At 24.9% G+C, this 18,466-nt stretch overlaps 1 protein-coding gene and 1 long non-coding RNA gene across 2 annotated transcripts in view; both read right to left on the bottom strand.

Moving 5' to 3' along the window:
* Nucleotides 1-18,466, bottom strand: part of LOC107068928 (atrial natriuretic peptide receptor 1) — a 70,601-nt gene that overhangs the window by 20,641 nt on the left and 31,494 nt on the right. Inside the window, 6 exon segments of the mRNA XM_089178213.1 lie at nt 13,875-14,033; nt 15,595-15,844; nt 15,951-16,055; nt 16,868-16,945; nt 17,372-17,449; nt 17,740-17,875. Of these exon segments, the coding sequence (XP_089034339.1) occupies nt 13,875-14,033; nt 15,595-15,844; nt 15,951-16,055; nt 16,868-16,945; nt 17,372-17,449; nt 17,740-17,875 (806 nt within the window).
* Nucleotides 5,679-10,224, bottom strand: LOC149030715 (uncharacterized). Its single transcript, XR_016178488.1, has 2 exons — nt 9,957-10,224; nt 5,679-5,805 (listed from the first exon to the last, which is right to left on the bottom strand). It is a non-coding gene; the product is annotated as an uncharacterized LOC149030715 (long non-coding RNA).

Raw genomic sequence — 18,466 nt, 5'->3', positions numbered from 1 at the left:
TAATATATATACTAATTTATTATAATTATTATTATTTTAATAATTATTATAATAGTATTATAATTTTATAATATTAATATAAATAATATAAATGATAAATATATAAATAAATAGTATTAATAATTTTTTATAATCTAAATAATTGTAATATAAAATAAATCATAACATCAATTGTTTTCATTTTTTAACTTGCAATTAGTCTGCCACTATAATGTCCAGCACATTTATGGATTCAACGTAGTAAAAGATATAACATTATTAGGTTTTGTAATTTTTATTATGCAATATATATAATTTTTTAAATAAATTATATGTTTTTTTATTGATATTATTAAATAATTTTATTGCTAAAGACAATAACCAAAATTATTTCTTTATAAACAACCGAAATATGAAGCCATAAATTTGATTATACGATAGTGTCCTAATATTTTTTAAAATTACTGTACATTCTTGAAAAATTTATGATCACATGAAAAGCATATATAGATGTATCTATGTTCGGGTTATTTAACTCGTAGGGAGGAATTTGTACTTCACGCCAAATTGCTTTAATAGATGTGGCTTTAGTCGAATTGCGAGGGTGTGCAAGGGTAAGAGCTGGGTGTCGTGCGTTGGACCATGAATATGGGCAGGACACATATGCACTTCCATGTAAAACAGTTAGGTATATAAATCATTTATGCATAGATATAATTACACCATATTGGCTTTGTTCTAAATCTCGCGATTAACGATTTGACTCGGCTCGTTTTCGTATATCAGGACTGCTCTTGTGCAGATTCTAAGTGCGAAGGTGTGCAATACGAAGATATTGCTTAAAGCTGATTGTGTCGTAAGATATAGTTCAAGAATAATTCGAAATTAAGCCCATGTTCGCAACCCCTCGAATGCCAGCTACCTAGCGTTCATCTCCCCAGGTCACAGCACTCCATCACCTTATGAACTGCCACGTGGCAGGACCACTAAAATATTTGGAGTCCAGGTCGTGTACTTGAAAAGCGAGATGATCTGTGACGAGGGAAAGTTTATCCTTAAGTTAAATTATGGATCGAATTATACCTCGTGAAATTTACAAGTTTCCGAAATAATAAGTAAGGTATGAGAACTCTCAAGTGTGCGATAAAAGTGTAGATACCTCAAGGCGTATCTACGTTTCTGCTATTTTTCTTTTTTATCTTCAAACCACTAACTATTTATATAATTTCACGACTTTAATAATTAATTATTTCTTTCCTATTACTTTCTATAAATAATCTGTATTTAAATAATTACTGTTTGAGTAAAATCATTTTAGATCGAATAAAGTAAAGTTGAATATTCAGCAAAATATTAAATATAAATGTTAATAAATTAAAATATATTTATTATTAATATATTTATATATATAAATAAAATATAAATATTAATGCGTTGGTACTTGAGAATATTGTTAACATACAAAAAATATCTTAGTAAATAGCAGATAATTATGTAATAATTATTATAAATATATATATATATTATTATTATTATTATTAAATATTTATATTGATAATATAATATTATTTATATTATTATTAATAAATTAATAATATAAATTAAATAAAAATATAAATTTATTAAAAATTATTAAATTAAAATATATTACAGTAAATATATTACAGTAATATGTATAATATTGTCTATTCAAATGTATCACAAATATAATACAAATACTGGATATTAATTTCATCTTTGTTATTAAACACTTTATTAAATATTATATGTATATTTTACTTTGTAATTAAAGTTATATTATATACGTATAATTTTGGAAATAAATATTAATATAGAATGAATAATTAAAAAAAAATGTTATTATCATAATCAAATTCATTGGAAAATTTGGTAAAAGACAGAAATACTGAAGCGTGTATACTATACGAATTCTGAATGTCGAGTTTAATTATATGTCCGTATCGATTTGTGAGAGACGCTTTCAATTCACATAAATTACATTTCAGTAAGTATTAGGTCATCCCGAAAATACTTGTCCTTTTCTCAACAATGAATTAAATACATGTACAATATTTTTTACTTTATGTTACTTTACTGAATTATATATTATCCATTTTGTTTTATTACATTTCTCCTATGTCACATATAGGGTGAGTCAAAGAGAACACCCCTACTGTTCTTATCATTATGTCTTTTTAATCAAAATTAGTTGAAACATCGTGGTGGTTATATATATCAGGTCGAGTCATAAGTAACTTCCGATGCGTCCATGTAGAATCTATTTTTCGTATTTACCTACTATAAGTAGTAGGTAATAAGTAGTTCACCGAAACAAACGGATTTTCGATATCACTATATAGATGATGATAGATTCAGTTAGTCTTCTGTTAACTTTTTTTATGCAGTCAATGTTACATTTAACAATTTTTCTTAACCTCTGAAGTGGATAGTAAAAAGTGCATATTTGACATGTAATGCTTTAGGAATTTAAACAAGACAATAGCCCTAAAGTGGCAGCTGAAAAAATATGCAGCGTAAACGATGCAGGATTGATAACTGATAGGGCAGCCAGAAATTGGTTTGTAAAATTCCGTTCTGGAGATACGACTTTAAAAGACGAACCGAGTGCAGGACGTCTTTCCAACTTTGACGGACCTTTTAAAGGTAATATTGGAACAAAATTCAATAGATACGTCCAACAAATACAAAGAGTGCAAAAAAAACACCATGAAAAGTGTCATGCACTTATCAGTGGCAGAAACACCATTCTTTTGTCTCATAAAAAACGAAAGTTATTTATGACTCGACCTAATATATAGTTAATTATCAAGGGTTATAATTATTATAAATTATTTTAAATTATAGTTCATTATCAAGTTAATTATAAAAATATATAGTTAATTTTCAAGGTTTATCTAACCTCAAATCATTAAATTATTATTTATGGGGGTAGTTTAAAGAAGAAGTATACAAAGTAAAAGTTGACATTCAACATTCAGATATAAAAAAAAAAATACGAATCAATCAAAAGAGCAATGGATTACCTTTGTAAACGAAGCAGAATATATTTGAAATTTTATTTACAAATCCTAATAATTAAAAAAATGTATGTAAAGAATTTGAGTTTTTAAAAATTATTCTTATGTGTGTAATACACTTCTAGTTTGGAAGAAACACCCCCAACTTATTCTGCATAAGTTTGTAAGAAGACATAAAATTAGAAAATATTGCAAATGAAAAACCTAAGAAAAAAAGAGGATTTTTAGGACCATCTGCAAGCATATGAAAGTTAAAAAAAAATTAATAATGACGTTTTTCTTTTTACATTTGCACCAAAGAAGAATAGCTAATAGTTATTCAGTTTCTTTTTGTTTAAAAACCGTCTGCGAAGCCTAAATTGGAACAATGAAATCTAGCGTATTCGAACTAGTACAATCAGGATAATAATAGGAGTAAAACCGGAAGTATTAATGCATGTGTATTTGATATTACAGTGACCACAAAAAGGAAATACGATGTCATCACATTGAAGAGAATTGATCCGTTCTCGTATTTACTCTCCACAAATGACAAAAACGATTGTTGGACAGCACAGTAATAAAAAGAAAAGTACTTTTGAAGTTTTTAAAGTCTTTTTGACTCAATCGAATGGTTTTGTAATTTATAATAAAAATATTTGTATTATATGGTTAACAACAGTGCTTATTTTGTCATGTAACGCACTGTAATGGTGTTCATTCTCTGTATATATGAATCAATTGATTATTTTCCATGAAAAATGAATTTCATTTCTTTCACGTATGGGGGCTATATTATATTCTTTTTTTTAAAAAAACAATAATCATATTAAGATTTTAAAAAAAACTTTTATTTAAAATTAATTAATAAAAAGGAAATATTATTATGTTTGATCGTAAATATGTAAAAGTTTTTGGTACGCGTGTGAAATAGTTCAATTTTTCAGTAAAAGAAATTTCTTAGATATTTTTAAATTTATCATGAAAAATGTTTGTTTTTAAAAATTTATTTTTTTTGTAGAATAAATAATTTTTTTTCGTATTACTAATAACAATGATATTAAATTTTTATTTCTTTTTCTCTAGTAGCAATTAAAAAAATAATAATAATAGTCACAAATTGATATTCTATTCACTGTTTTTATTGAGGTCATGGACAATGTAATGTTTCAGGTATCATTCATGTGACAAACGTGTAAAAAGTGGTAGAAATTATTTGAATAAAAAATAAATGTAAAGACTGGAAGATATTTGTTTAATTGCATTTTATTTGAAGAGAAATAAATTTAAAATTTATTTAAAATATAAATAATATATAATTGATATAAGTATATAATTTATTAATTACATAATTAATAAATTATTACATTATTAAACTTAAATTCAATAATTAATTAATAAAATAATAATATTATAATGTATTAACTAATAAGATTATATGTTCATAATTAATTTCGTAAAAGTTTAGGTGTTTAGAAATTATGGTAAAAAAAATAGACTAAAAAAATTAAATTAATAAATAAACTTTTTTTTATGATAAAAATAAATTTGTATCAATCTTATCTACAAATTTTCTAAGTTTTTTATTTTAAGTATCATATTTTCAACTTATTATTTCCGACTTTTTAAACATAAAACATCTAAACTTTTATAAGATTAACTATTAGCATACAAAAAACTATTATTTGTATCATATTCTAATTGAAACTTTATTTTTTTTTAAATGTAGAGACATTTGGCATGATTTTAAAATCAAATTGTCCTATATAAAGTACTCTAACCTAAAAAGGAAAGCATGTCCTCGGAAAGGATGCCAATAAAATAATCTGGAGCATTGAAAAAAACGTTGCCCTACTATTCCTTAACGCAACTTAATACCACACATATTTTTCTTATTTATAGAAAATATTTGTATCTACTAGTTTGATGTATAAAGTAAAGAAAAATAAACAAGGAAAACGAAATACTTTAAAATACAAATCAGAAAAGATGAACAGAATGATCAAACATCAACGTAAACGTTTCACCGTCGTCTAAGTGTTTTATTTATTCTAGATTTTCCGTAAAATAATAATTTATGAACTCCTAAAGTTAAAGATGGAAATAAACAAACCTTTCCTCTTACCTCTGTAACCACTGTGGCTAAATTTCTTATCATACAATTATTTAAACACACCAATAAACTCAACAACACTCTTGTAGTAGTAAAAGTACTTGTTGGGTCAGACAGATTGTCCAATGTACAAAACAAATGAACGTACAAACGTACATATGAAGGAAACCTACTGTGCCTGTAGATGTCTTCCAGATAAGTGTTGCAGGACTCGCAGTTAAGGGTGCAGTGAGGTCTGCGGACCTCAAGGAGAGGACTTACAGCCCTTCTAGGACTCGCACCACCCTCAGGACTCGTACCCGGGATTTGTGGTAATGTCAGATTGCTGCTACTCGATGCGTTGCTTTTTTCCGCCATATTGTCTTTTTTCTTTTTATTTTGTTTTTCTTTATTATTCCCTTTTTCTTTCCGACACGATTATGTTAGGTCGATCAAGAGCACTAAATTGCTCCGATCGATACGGTTTTTATAAATCCATCTACTGTTCTTCGTAAATAGATCTCTTTTTTATTTCATTTCCTTTCCAGTTATTATTTTATTTTATATATATATATATATATATATATATATATATATATATATATATATATATATCTCTTTCTTTCTCTCTTTATTATTCAAAAATGAATTTTATCCTATTTTCAAAAAAGGGATCTCTTCCTAGGGTTAACGTACATCTACCATGGTATAAATTGACTGTGGAAATCGACAAAGAAAGATAGAAATAAACGAAGAGAAAGAGTCAAAGTGAGAGAGAGAGAGAGAGAGAGAGAGAGAAAATAACGTGAGCTTTCTCCATCGAGAGACTATCTCCTTTGAACTTTACCCTATTGGGACTCGAGCTTTCACGCAAACTAAATTCGTTTCCACGTTCTCTCTCTTTCTCTCTTTCTCTCTTCTATCTCTTCTTTTCTCTTTCTCTCTCACATATATACGTAATAAGATCTTTTTTTTTTCTTTACTCGATAAAAAAAAAAATAACGACGATAGAATAGCAACGAAATCCAAAATCGTTGAATATAAAATGCACATCAAATTTATCTTCGTTTAAACTGTAGAACCCCTTTTTGTATTAAATTGAATGATTGCAAAAATACGTGCCCGATTTTCACGAACTTTTGCAATTACTTAATATAATACAGATAATACGTTTATATTTTATAGGAAATCATGTTTTACAGAAATTCTTCTTGTTTAGAATGATTCTTGTTGTTCTTGAAATGTCAAAATGATTTATAATTTGTTTATTAGAATACGTTTAATCAATTTGGAGTGCTTAGATAGTTTTAATAAGTACTTGAAAATAAATAAGAAAAAGGAAAACAATACTATAATAAAACAGAAGAAACTAATATATAATCATTCATGTAAATGTCATCATTATCATCTTCGTCACATGTAAATGTAAAAGAATTTATTTATTTAACATTTATGATTTAAAATAATATTGGATTGTCCGGAAAGTTCGTGCCGATTTTGACGAAAGATTGAAACGCAACACATTTAAGTTTTTTTATTTGGTAGAAGTATATTTATTAAATTATATATAAGTGTCATTCTGTTCTACATTCTTTCTCCATCTTTATGGGTAACTTCAAAATTTCGTCCTTCCAGAACTTCTCAGGTGTTTTTAGTAAAACAACTCTATGCCACTTACCGAAAATCGGCATGAACTTTCCGAACAACCCAATATTTTTCCTAATTCTGTTTAAATTTAATACTTTAATTCGATATTATATTGAATCAAATAAAAAGTTTCTTTGTATTTTCCCAATAGATGGCGTTATAGTTATGTTATAAGTTACGTCAGAGTTCAATCACCGGAAATGTCGATGAAATGTTGAAGAAAATTGATAAAAAGCGACACATTAACTATTGGTAAGGAATTAAAAATTGATCATAAAATTGTTTAAAATCATTTGGATACAAAATATGAGAAACAAAAAGAATTAGTTAAACATTTGTAATAAAAGATGTAGAAACTTTTTACTTTCAACCCAATATATATTGCAAATATAAAACCATTCATGAATATGAAGTAATTGGATTGACATTTAGTTGACGAATAAAACGAAATCGGTTCCATGAAGTTAAATCCTTGAAGTTCTTTAACGACGAATCGAATATCTCGAAGAAACTACTCGAATAGGCCATTTTACGTTTTACGATACCAAGCCGTTCCGATGAAACGGATACAAGGCAGAAAGCATTTTGCGAGTGCAATGACAGCTCCGATCGATTATTCCTAACCCATCAATCGGTCTTATTCTCATCTTTTCCTACAATCGTGATATCCTTTTTTTCTATGAATGATTACAAATAAAAAGAATAAAAACAAAAAAGAAAATTTAGAAAAAAAAAACTCCAATGAGAGAGAGAGAGAGAGAGAAAGAGAGAATCAAGTAAATTGCACTACCCTGCAACTCGTTTGCCAAGACATTGAAAGAAAATTTGATTCTGTGAATGGGTTTAATTAATCTCAAAGAATAGTTCGAATAATTCCTCAAAATTTTTTCTAACAGTTCATAATTTATTGTTATTATTTAAATAATAATAATTAGAAATAAATTAATCTTCTTTACTTTTATTCCAAATTTAATCAAAAATAAATTCAAAATAACTTATTAATATTTTTAATATAATAATATTATAATTAATGTCATAATATAATAATTATAATAATATATTATATAAATTATATAAATTATAATAATAATATAATATAATTAATTATCTATATATATATATAACGTTGCTTAAACAAGACAATATAAAAAAAGAAATAATTAGATTGAAATGTAAAGAATAAACAAAGAGAGAAAAAAGCAAAGTGTGTTACACTGCAATTTATTTGCAAGAAGGTTAAAAAAAAACATTCAATTTTGTGTGTAAGTTAAATTAATCTTGAAAGTTAATTTCAATTTTACTTGAAATATCTCAAAAGGTAATACTTAATCAATTTATTATTACTTTTTGAATAACATTAATTAATAATTTGTTTCACGTTTCTTCTTTAAGCAGAATAAAATTAAAAGATGGACAGAAATAATAAATATTATATTATAAATTATTCAAAAGGAAATTCAATTCTGTAAACTAACGAAATTAATTACTTTTGTTACTTTCAAATATTTCCCGAAATCTCTTCAAAGCTAAGACAAAATAATTCATTATTATTATTTAGTTAATTGTATCTAGTGTGTTACATTTATCTCAACATGTCTTCAACGAAATAAAGTAAAAGAAAGAGAGAGAGAGAGAGAAAGAGAGAGATAAATGAGCTGCCCTAAACCTTTCTCGTCGAGACATTCGAGGAAAATTTTGATCCATTATCCGAATAAAATAAATGTCCAACGTTTCCACAGACTTTTATCACAATTTCTTTGAAACTTCCCCTTACATAATAAAAAATTAATATATCTAAAAAAACATTAAACAAATTGCACTTACAGTATCATATTAAAATAGACAAAATAAAAAAAACGAAGTAAAAAAAATTCCAGTGTCCTATACTGCACCTTGTTTGTGAGAAATTTTGAAGGAAAATTAATTTCTATTGTTATTTAAAACTTTTAAATTAATAGTCAGTTATCAATCATTTTTAGACATTAATTATTAATAATTAATTATATCTAGACAGAAATTAGCAAACGTGAACTAATTTCACGTGTCTTCACAAAATAAGATAGAAAAAGGATGAGTGAGATAGAAAGAGTGAGTGAGTGAGTGAGTGAAATTAGAAAATAGAGAAACAAAGATAGTGATAAGGTGCTCTAAAACTCGTTTACGAGAACATTAAAGGAAAATTTTATCCTACGTAAATAAATCTCTTAATACCTAAATAAATTTTTACGATTATTTTAAACTTTACTTGTAATTCTCAAAATTTTATCTTAAATAATTGTAGTAATTCATTTTATCTTAGATAGTAATAATAAATAATAATTAAATTATATATAAAAATATATAATAGTTATATATATTATGTAATAGTATATCTTGAATAGTAATAATAAATAATAATAAAATTATATATATATATAATAATATAATATAATAAATAGTATATTATTTTAATATTTTTATTATATTTTATTATTTATAATATTATTAAATAAATATAATTCATAATATAATATTTTATATTATAAATAATAATAAATATTATATATAATAATAATTAAATATATAATTTACCTATTATTTATTGTTACTATCCAAGATAAAATGAATTACTACATAAATTATATATAATTTATAAATAATTATAAGGTATACTTATTTCACGTGTCTTTATGAAAGAGAATACAAGAGAGAAAGAGAAACAGATAGTGAAATTGGAAAAATGAGATTAGAGATTAGAGATGAGAGAAAGAGAAAGAGATAGGTAAATTGAAGATCGAGAATAAAGAGAAAGATAGATAGTGAAATTGGGAAATAGAGAATAAAAGTAAAAAAAAGTGCAATGTGCTGCACATTGTTCCCGAGAACACTAAAGTTAAATTCGATCATGTAAACGTGCTTAAGAAATTTCCAATTTGATTCAAAACTGTTTCTATAAAATCTCTTTCAATCTCTCATTTATACAATTAAATAATAAATAAATCTAAATAAACATTTATGAGTTCCTCACTTTTATCACATGTCTGCATGAAACGATTTACAAAATAAAAAAGAAACAGTGGAAGAGAAATTAGAAATAAATAAAATGAACTAAGAGCAGAACACTGCACCCTTGTTCACAAGTATATCGAAATAAAATTCGATTTTTTTATAAACAAATGAAATAAATATGAAATTTGATTTGAAATTTGCCTTGTTTAGAACTCTTCTAATCTTTTACTTACATAATTTAAAATGAATATGTTTAAACATTTAACATATCTCACTTATTTCACGTGTCTTCACAAAAGAGAAGATACAAAAAAAAAGAAAAAATTAGAAAATTAATAATAAAAAGAACAGAGAGAAATAAAGAAAGAGAAAGAGAGAGAGAGAGAGACAAAGCACGAAGCAGTGCTCGAGGCGACAGAGAAAGAAAATGAAACTACAAAAGGAGCGCGCGCGAAATGTGTTCCAGGACGCGTTAAAGCTTCGACTGAGCTTTCGCCGACAGCTTCCTCGCGATTGTACTCCGACTTTCTCATTCCGAATTATGAAGATCGATCCTTTGGCTTGATGGATACTCGAGCTTACGAAATTTTTTTACCGACTTTGTCGATAACTCGAAATACTTAGGAAACTGTTATAGAAAAGCTTTTAAAAATTATATTTCATTACCAAGAGAAATTTTGAATTTTGTTTCTCTGTCGGTAAGTTATCTCTCTGTTAAATAATTAGTGGTTGAAAATTCTAGTACAAATAATTTGATTAAAAAAAATTACAAATCTTATAATAAATTTAATTTATTATATCACAACAAATCAGATAATTATTTTTTGTAGAAAATATTTATCGATGGATGATAATAATTAGCATAGATCGGTAACATAGCTTTCTACTATCGCTCACTGGTGATCCCGGTGCATAAATAATTGTAAAATAAGTCCAGCTAAATAAAAAACGGGACTTGTGAGCTTTTATGTACTTCTGTATTCTTTGGTTTTATAGTAAATTATTTTTTTTTGTATATTTATTGACTAATGATTTATGTATTTTAGTTAATCAAAAATTTTTGACTCTTATGATAATGCAGTTAAATTATTAAACGAAACCAATGATCGATAATATCGTTGATTTTTATTTATAGATTATGAAAAGTAATGAATAAATAATACCAAATAAAAATTATTTTTATGTTAAAATAAAAAAGAAATATTAAGCAGAATAAAATTCAATGAAGAATAATTGTTCGTATTTATTTTCACGAAATTGAAAATGTATTAATACCCTGATTTCTCAAAATATGCAGTATTTGTTATTCATGGTAAAATAATCTTTTTGTTTACGCGGTTTCAATTTACTCCATCAGTTAATTCCTTTTTGTACATTAGCATTATAACGAATGTTTGTAAAAAACATAGTAAGCAATAAAAACATAACACGTAATAATAATAAAAAAGAAAAAAAATCAGTTTAGATAACAACACTGACACGTGTAACGAATCAAATTTATTTTGATTCATTTTTCTGATTTTAAATCAACAAATTTTTATCTATGAAATTAATATTTTTACAATTTATTCCAGATTTATTTTTAATATTCTTATTGTGTTATTGGAAACTTCAATTATGTGGTTTTCTTTTACGTATAAAAATTAGATGAAATAAATAATCCCCATAAATCTACCTATGTAAGAAATATTATAAATAAGCAGCCCAATTCTTGATACGATTGACTGTAAAAAATCGCATAATAATTTTCTTTAAAAAAGAAATTGTTGTTTTAGAAACAGTGAAATGTTTTAATTTGGAAAATTTTATATCAATTTATATGTTCACTGGGGTTAAGATGACTCATATTCTTCTATTTTTACTATAATTTTATATTTTCTTTAACCTACGTGTCTTTTCATTTGATATCTTTTTTTTTGTTTCGAAATAGTTATTTATATGTCTGGACCGAAAAGAAATATTTTGCTGTTTCAGAATATTTTTAGCTGAGGCGCCAGTTGAAGCTTTTAAAAGAATGACAAGTACAATAATAGTTACTTTTCGATTAAAATAATCTCACTATTTATCATTGGATCTATTGAATATCGTAAAAATAGAAAAAGTTGATGTATTTTGAATTCAGTTAGTTGTAAATATTGTTGAAATACATAATAAATAAATCAATAAATTTGATAACACCAATGTTATCATTTTGTAATTTAATTAATGGTTATTTTTAATGTTTCTAATGAGGGATTAAATGTTTGAAATGAATAAAATGAAAGATCTGTTCTATTATATCATTGTAATCATTTAATAATTCATTTACTGATTACATTTAGAGTTTCTAATGGAAAATGAAATATTTTTAATGGAAAACATGGAAAAAGAAGAAATAAGCATTCTTCCAGAAATTGAATCTAGTAATTATGTATATTATCAACAAAATGCACAGAACAATGGCTGAATACATTTCAACGATTAAATAAAACAAAAGAGAAACCGATCCAATCATAACAGAAAAAATTCTGTTCCTATTTATGACAAGCAAATCGACAAAAATTTCATTTTTGTAATAAAGTTTATTTCAAAATAAATTAACTATTAGTGTGATGTTCACATAACAACTAACAATTAAAAAAAATTTGAAAAAGAAATGATGTAAATATCAATTAGGATAGTAGCAATCAATGATAATATAGATTGCTATTATAAATTAAAAGTTTGAATTATATTTTTAATTATTTTTCACGTACTCTTATACTTTTATAATAATTTTCTCATTTTTTTTAGCATGAAAGTAGTGCTGTTTGACATTACTAACCTTGCATAGATCTAAGAAGAATTATCATTTCAAATATCTTCGTTCTAATTGTAAAATAAACTCAAATTATTGACCCATATCTGACGAATTGTTTTTGCAAAAAACAGCCTTAACATTCTAAACATCAACAGGATGTTGTTTCTGATATCGATCGTAATTCATTTTAATTCGATAAGAATAAAATGCATTAAGAGATGTTTACAAAGAAAGTGGTACTTTATTCTCAACGTAAAATTAATCCGTCAGATCTTTGGTTACTTTATTGTAATATCCTTCAAAGAGAAAGAAATAAAAAATAAACGTATTTTTTTAATGAGTAAAAATAAAAGGTACAATTTCGAGGTTTCAATTTCTTTCTTTATATAATCACGAATTATCAATTTGTGCTTTGAATATTATTTAATTACGAATCTCTTCTGTTCTATAATTCAATTGTTAAATTCCTCTTAAGATTTATATGTAACAAGAAATATACTGAACAACTTAGATATCTCGAATTTCTAAGCTTTAAGCTAAAGTTGGGATGAAAATGATATAATCTGAGTATCGACGAAACAACATTTCTGGTTGATGCAAACATGATTCCATCTAAACGATCCAACGAAAATGAAATTATCGAAAATTATTTGAGCCAATGATTGGATTTAGAGATTAAGGTTTCAAAAATTGATTGCAATAACTTTCTAATTTTATTGGGAGAGATTCGAAAATATTCGGTTAAATATTTTAATATTTTATAAGAAATTTTTATTTAAAGATAAAAAATTATTTTCAAAAATGTTTTTCTTACTTTCAATACAAAAAATAAGCTTTGATGTATATTTAAAATTGATTATTTGAAAACCTATAAAACTCCATTAAACTTAAGAAAAATTATTTATAATTTTTAATAGAAAAAAAAAACATGCATTTTCTGTCATTTATCAAAATGTATAAAATAATTATAAACAGTGTTAATATTTGTAAGAAAACATTTTTAGATAAAAATTTGTAATAAACACTTTTTGATTAGATTCAAACTTTTCTTACAAACTTTCTTATTAAATTTCAAAGTTAAGTTTATCATTTTAAGGTCAACCACACACACCACACACACACACACACACACACACACACAGTGTATGTAGTTACGTAGTGGTAAAAAAGAGAGATAAGAGGATTAATCTTATGGTTAACGAAATGATACCATTTACGTAAGTTGTTATAAACCTATGCTTAAAAAAATTTAGCAACTAGTTAACTTGCATAGTACGACCATTACTTTTTACGATTGCAATTGCTATTGCTATTTCTATTGCGATTTCGATTACGATTACGATTATGAGATGATTTTGAATTGAAAACTCACCCTTAGGCGTTGGATTGCAATTATCCCCCAAATAGAAAGGACCTTTCCGTATGACAATCTCGTGTACGATTATTCCGAAACTGTAAACGTCACCTTTTTGAGTACCTTCGGGTGGTCGCCTTTCCATTCTTAATAATTCTGGTGCTGTCCACAGTTGTCCTATTAATAGATAACATATTTATCTTTTATTTAAGCCAAATTATATAGAAACTTTGAAAGAATTAAAAAGATAGAAAGTTAGTTAAACATAAAATGTTTCATAGTCTATAGTAATTTTTAATGTATTATTAAAAATAATAATAATATATTATTATGTTATATTATATTATTATCATTTAATTATATTAATAAAATATATTAATTAGTAAATATATATATAATTAATATGAATAATAATAATATATATTAAAAATTACTAGACTTTAGAACCATTCTCACATTTAGGTCAAGTTATGCAGGAACTTTAAAATAATCAAAATGATAGAAATAGGAATCTATCTTCTTATTTTTTATTTAGTAAAATGTTATCAACTCATAGAAAAAAATCTTACATTTAACATTAAACCTATTGACACTTCATGTATTGATATTTCTAATGTGAAATGATCAGTTTCTAAAAAAACATTTATACTTATTTATAATTGAGCACAGATAATAATCAATTCGATAGTAAAATCGATAATAAATAAAATAACGTTAACAAATTGACCAAAAAAATGTAATTCAAATATATTCTTCTTTACTATACATGTCGATAAATTTTTGCCCGTCAGTTTTATCAAATAGGTCATCATTTTTTCTGTGTGTATCTTTAGTTTTAAAAACTTTCTGTTTATCGAAATCCGAACATTGTTCGCATATTTTATTTATTTTTTTTTTTTTTTTTGATATTTCATCTAAATTCTTTGACATATATTCATACACAACACAAAAAGAATCCTACTAATTTTTTCGCATAACATTTTTAATATATAACAATTCTTAAATTTAAGTTAAGTTTTATAGAAATTTAAACAACACTTGAAATAATACAAAATTAGTTAAATACTGATTTCATAATTTAATGAAATTTAAATTTGCAAAAAATGGCAAACACATTAAACAATTCATGTATATGTATTCATTTACATATTACATTAAACCACTATTAAAACTAACGAGCTACAGTTTCATTTTAAGCTTATAATTATCTGGCAGAATTAAAATACAGTATTCAAGCCATTCATTATTTATACTATAAAATATCTATATTTATAGATATATATTATACTATAAATATAAATAATGTAGTATAATAAATTAAATTTATTATACTATATATATTATTTATATTATATTAAATTAATATTAATTATAATATAAGTATAATAAATTATATTATACTATATATATAAAAATAGATATATTATACTATATATATATAATATAGATATATAATATAGATATAATATATATAATAATATATATTATACTATAAATATAAATTATTTATACTATTAAATATCCCATTAAAACATATTACACAATAAAAATAAGAAATAAAATATAAATCAATAAAACTTGATAAAAAGAAATATAAAAAATAAATAAATGAAAATTTTTCAAACTTAACTTATGTAAAGTTGATAATTTTTTTCATAACTTGACCAATTTATATTTCTTCCTTTATTTGTCTTTATTTTTATGATACACAGAGTAAATGATTATTAATTTTACTTACGTCTCCAATATGCGTAGCTACTTTTATCAAATTCTTCCTCTTCCATCAAACTGGACCTTCTCAATTCGTGTAATCCAAAATCAGCGATTTTTAATACAAATCGAGAATCTACTACGCAATTGCTCGACTTTAAATTTCCGTGACTTTTCACTTCGGAAGCGTGTAAATAAGCCATACCGCGTACTATATCGTGGATAAGGGAGCCCCAAAACACACGATCGAGTTTAATCTGTTCGTTTTCCAGTATGTCCTATGAAACGATAAAAACAGAACTGACAATAACGTTACATCCAATCAGTGACTCTATTTCCCCTTGGATAAATAAGATTTTCTAAACGATATTACTACAATCTAACCTGAAGAGATCCTTTAGGGCAATATTCCGTCAATAAACAACATTGTGGTGGTTCGACACAGGCACCATAAAAACGTACCAAATGATCATGTTGAAGATCTTTCATCTATAAAAATAAAAATTCAATATTTTTATTTTATAATCTTTAAAAAAACAGAATTATAACGATTAAAAATTATACGATTAAATTTATGGCTCTATGTTCTGAGATTAAATTTCGTCATTTGAATTCGAATTAAATAATTAAAAATATAATTAATCTAATAATTAAAAATACAAATCCTTACTTAAACACATTTCAAAACAATTTATTTAAAATAATTTATACGAAGTACCGAAAAAATAAAGATTAATATTATACATATATTTTATTATGTAATATATACAAATTTAACTCATATTATGTAGATATTAATAAACTTACATATTAATAATATATATTATATATAATATTATTATTATGATATAATTTATTATATACTATATATTTTATTTATATAATTATTTATTAATTTATTATATAATTTATATTTTTTATTTTATATTATATTATATTATTTTTATTATAATATATTTTTATATTATTTTATATTATAAAAATAATTATATAATATAATAAATTATAACTATATTTATAACTATTATTTTATATATATATATATATTAATAAAATTATAAAATAATACATCAATATTAATATTGATATTAATATTGTTAACAAAAATGAGCAAAATTATTAATAAATCATCAAATTTTATTATATATTCTTTTAGGAATAAAAATTTTATTTTCATTTTGTTTGTTAATGAATGTATTTCGGAGTTAGCACCGTATTAAGAAAAACGCTTAATTATAACAATCAACTTTTAGCCTTGTTAATTGTTCCCCGAAACGGCGTGCACATGATCGATAACTCACCCGTTTTAACTCCAGCAATAAAGGCCTCGATGGTTCCACTTTGTTCCTAGGTATTAATTTTATGGCAACCTTTGAGTTCTGCAATGAATTTCAAAATACTCCTCTTTTGATCTTCTTTTATAAATTGATGATGAGAGAAAAGAAAAGAAAGATATGACTTTTTACATAGTAATTTTTATTATACCGACGTTTCATAACTAGATATAACAAATTTTATCGTCTTCATCTTTTTCGTCATATTATTATGTAAATATATTATTTTATCTTTCTTTTTACATTTATCATTTTTTTCTTCTAATAAGCCAAAGTAAAGAAATGAGGGTTGGGAAATAAATATTGCTAGAATAAAAAAAACAAATTCAAGGTGATAGGATTTAAGGGAAATGAAAGAAGAACATTAAGATTAAAGTAAAGGAACGGAAAACTAAATATTCCCATCAGAGATGTTCTATGAATACTTTGATCTCTAGAAAAGACATCTTTAAAGGAAACTGAAAAACTTACTTTATAAAATCCTGTCTGAATATAAACGTGTTTGTCCACACCCTCTGGTAGACTAACATTATCGTCCGAGTATACAGTCTGAAAAAAAAGAAAATAAAAGAAGAAGAAAGAATAAAAAGAAATAAAATAACCGGAAAAGATTAAACATTCAAATCCATCTTCCATTATCTTAGATGACAAATTTCGAGAAGTCTCGAGATTTGATTAGAAAAGTAAAACGATTTAAGTCAACAAGAAGAAGAATTTAAAAGATGTACATTAACGATGACATTCTACGTAAACTTAGAGCTTTTCTGATAAAAAAAATAATAGAAATACAAGACTTGATATTAATAAGAATTACAAAAAAATTGTAAAATGATACTTACCAGTTGACTACTGCGAAATTTGTTTGCAACTAAGGAGTACATAGATCCTCTAGTTTTCGCATGATGTACCCAAATGATGTCATCCCAATGTACCTTCCACGTCATGGAAGCGATTTCTGCTTCTAGTTTGAAGTGCCTAAAAAGTGGGAAAGGAAAAGAAAAAAAGAAAAAGAAAAGAAAAAGAAAAAGAAACATTATCCGAAATTGCGGATGTTAAACATTTTGACTTGTAGTGTGTTGAGTAAAAACACTTCTAACGAGGGAGGGACCAGTCTAATGTAAATTCAATAAAATAGAAAACATAATGCAAGTACTGTACGTATTCGAGAAGAAAAACCCTTAGAAAAAGGGGATCTAATTGGTTGGAACGAATTGCTTCTAACCTTACCCTTTTTCTAACGTAACTCTATACTGCACGTATTTTCTTTATTGGCAAAAAAGATCTCATCTGCTAATCCGACGCGTAACAAAAAACGAAAGAGAATAGAACACGTCGAAAAGAAATAGGGTAGAATGAAAAGCATTGGCGTAAACCAACCATACTCAACCTGGAACCTGCTATTTGACCAATTCGGGACCCATTGGGATTATAAATATAATCAAAGATCACATTAATGTTTGAATGCATCTGGTGATATTTTTTTTTAAATATGTGGTCAAATATGTGATCCGTTAAATATAAAAAACAAAATTATACGAATCACAAGAAAAAAAAATGAGAACCTCT

Source organism: Polistes dominula, unplaced genomic scaffold (assembly GCF_049000335.1).
Source record: "Polistes dominula isolate Pdom_NZ unplaced genomic scaffold, Pdom_raw_medaka contig_77, whole genome shotgun sequence".
Lineage (NCBI taxonomy): Eukaryota > Metazoa > Arthropoda > Insecta > Hymenoptera > Vespidae > Polistes > Polistes dominula.
The sequence above is the reverse complement of the archived record's forward strand: the minus strand, read 5'-3'. Positions and strand labels throughout refer to the sequence as shown.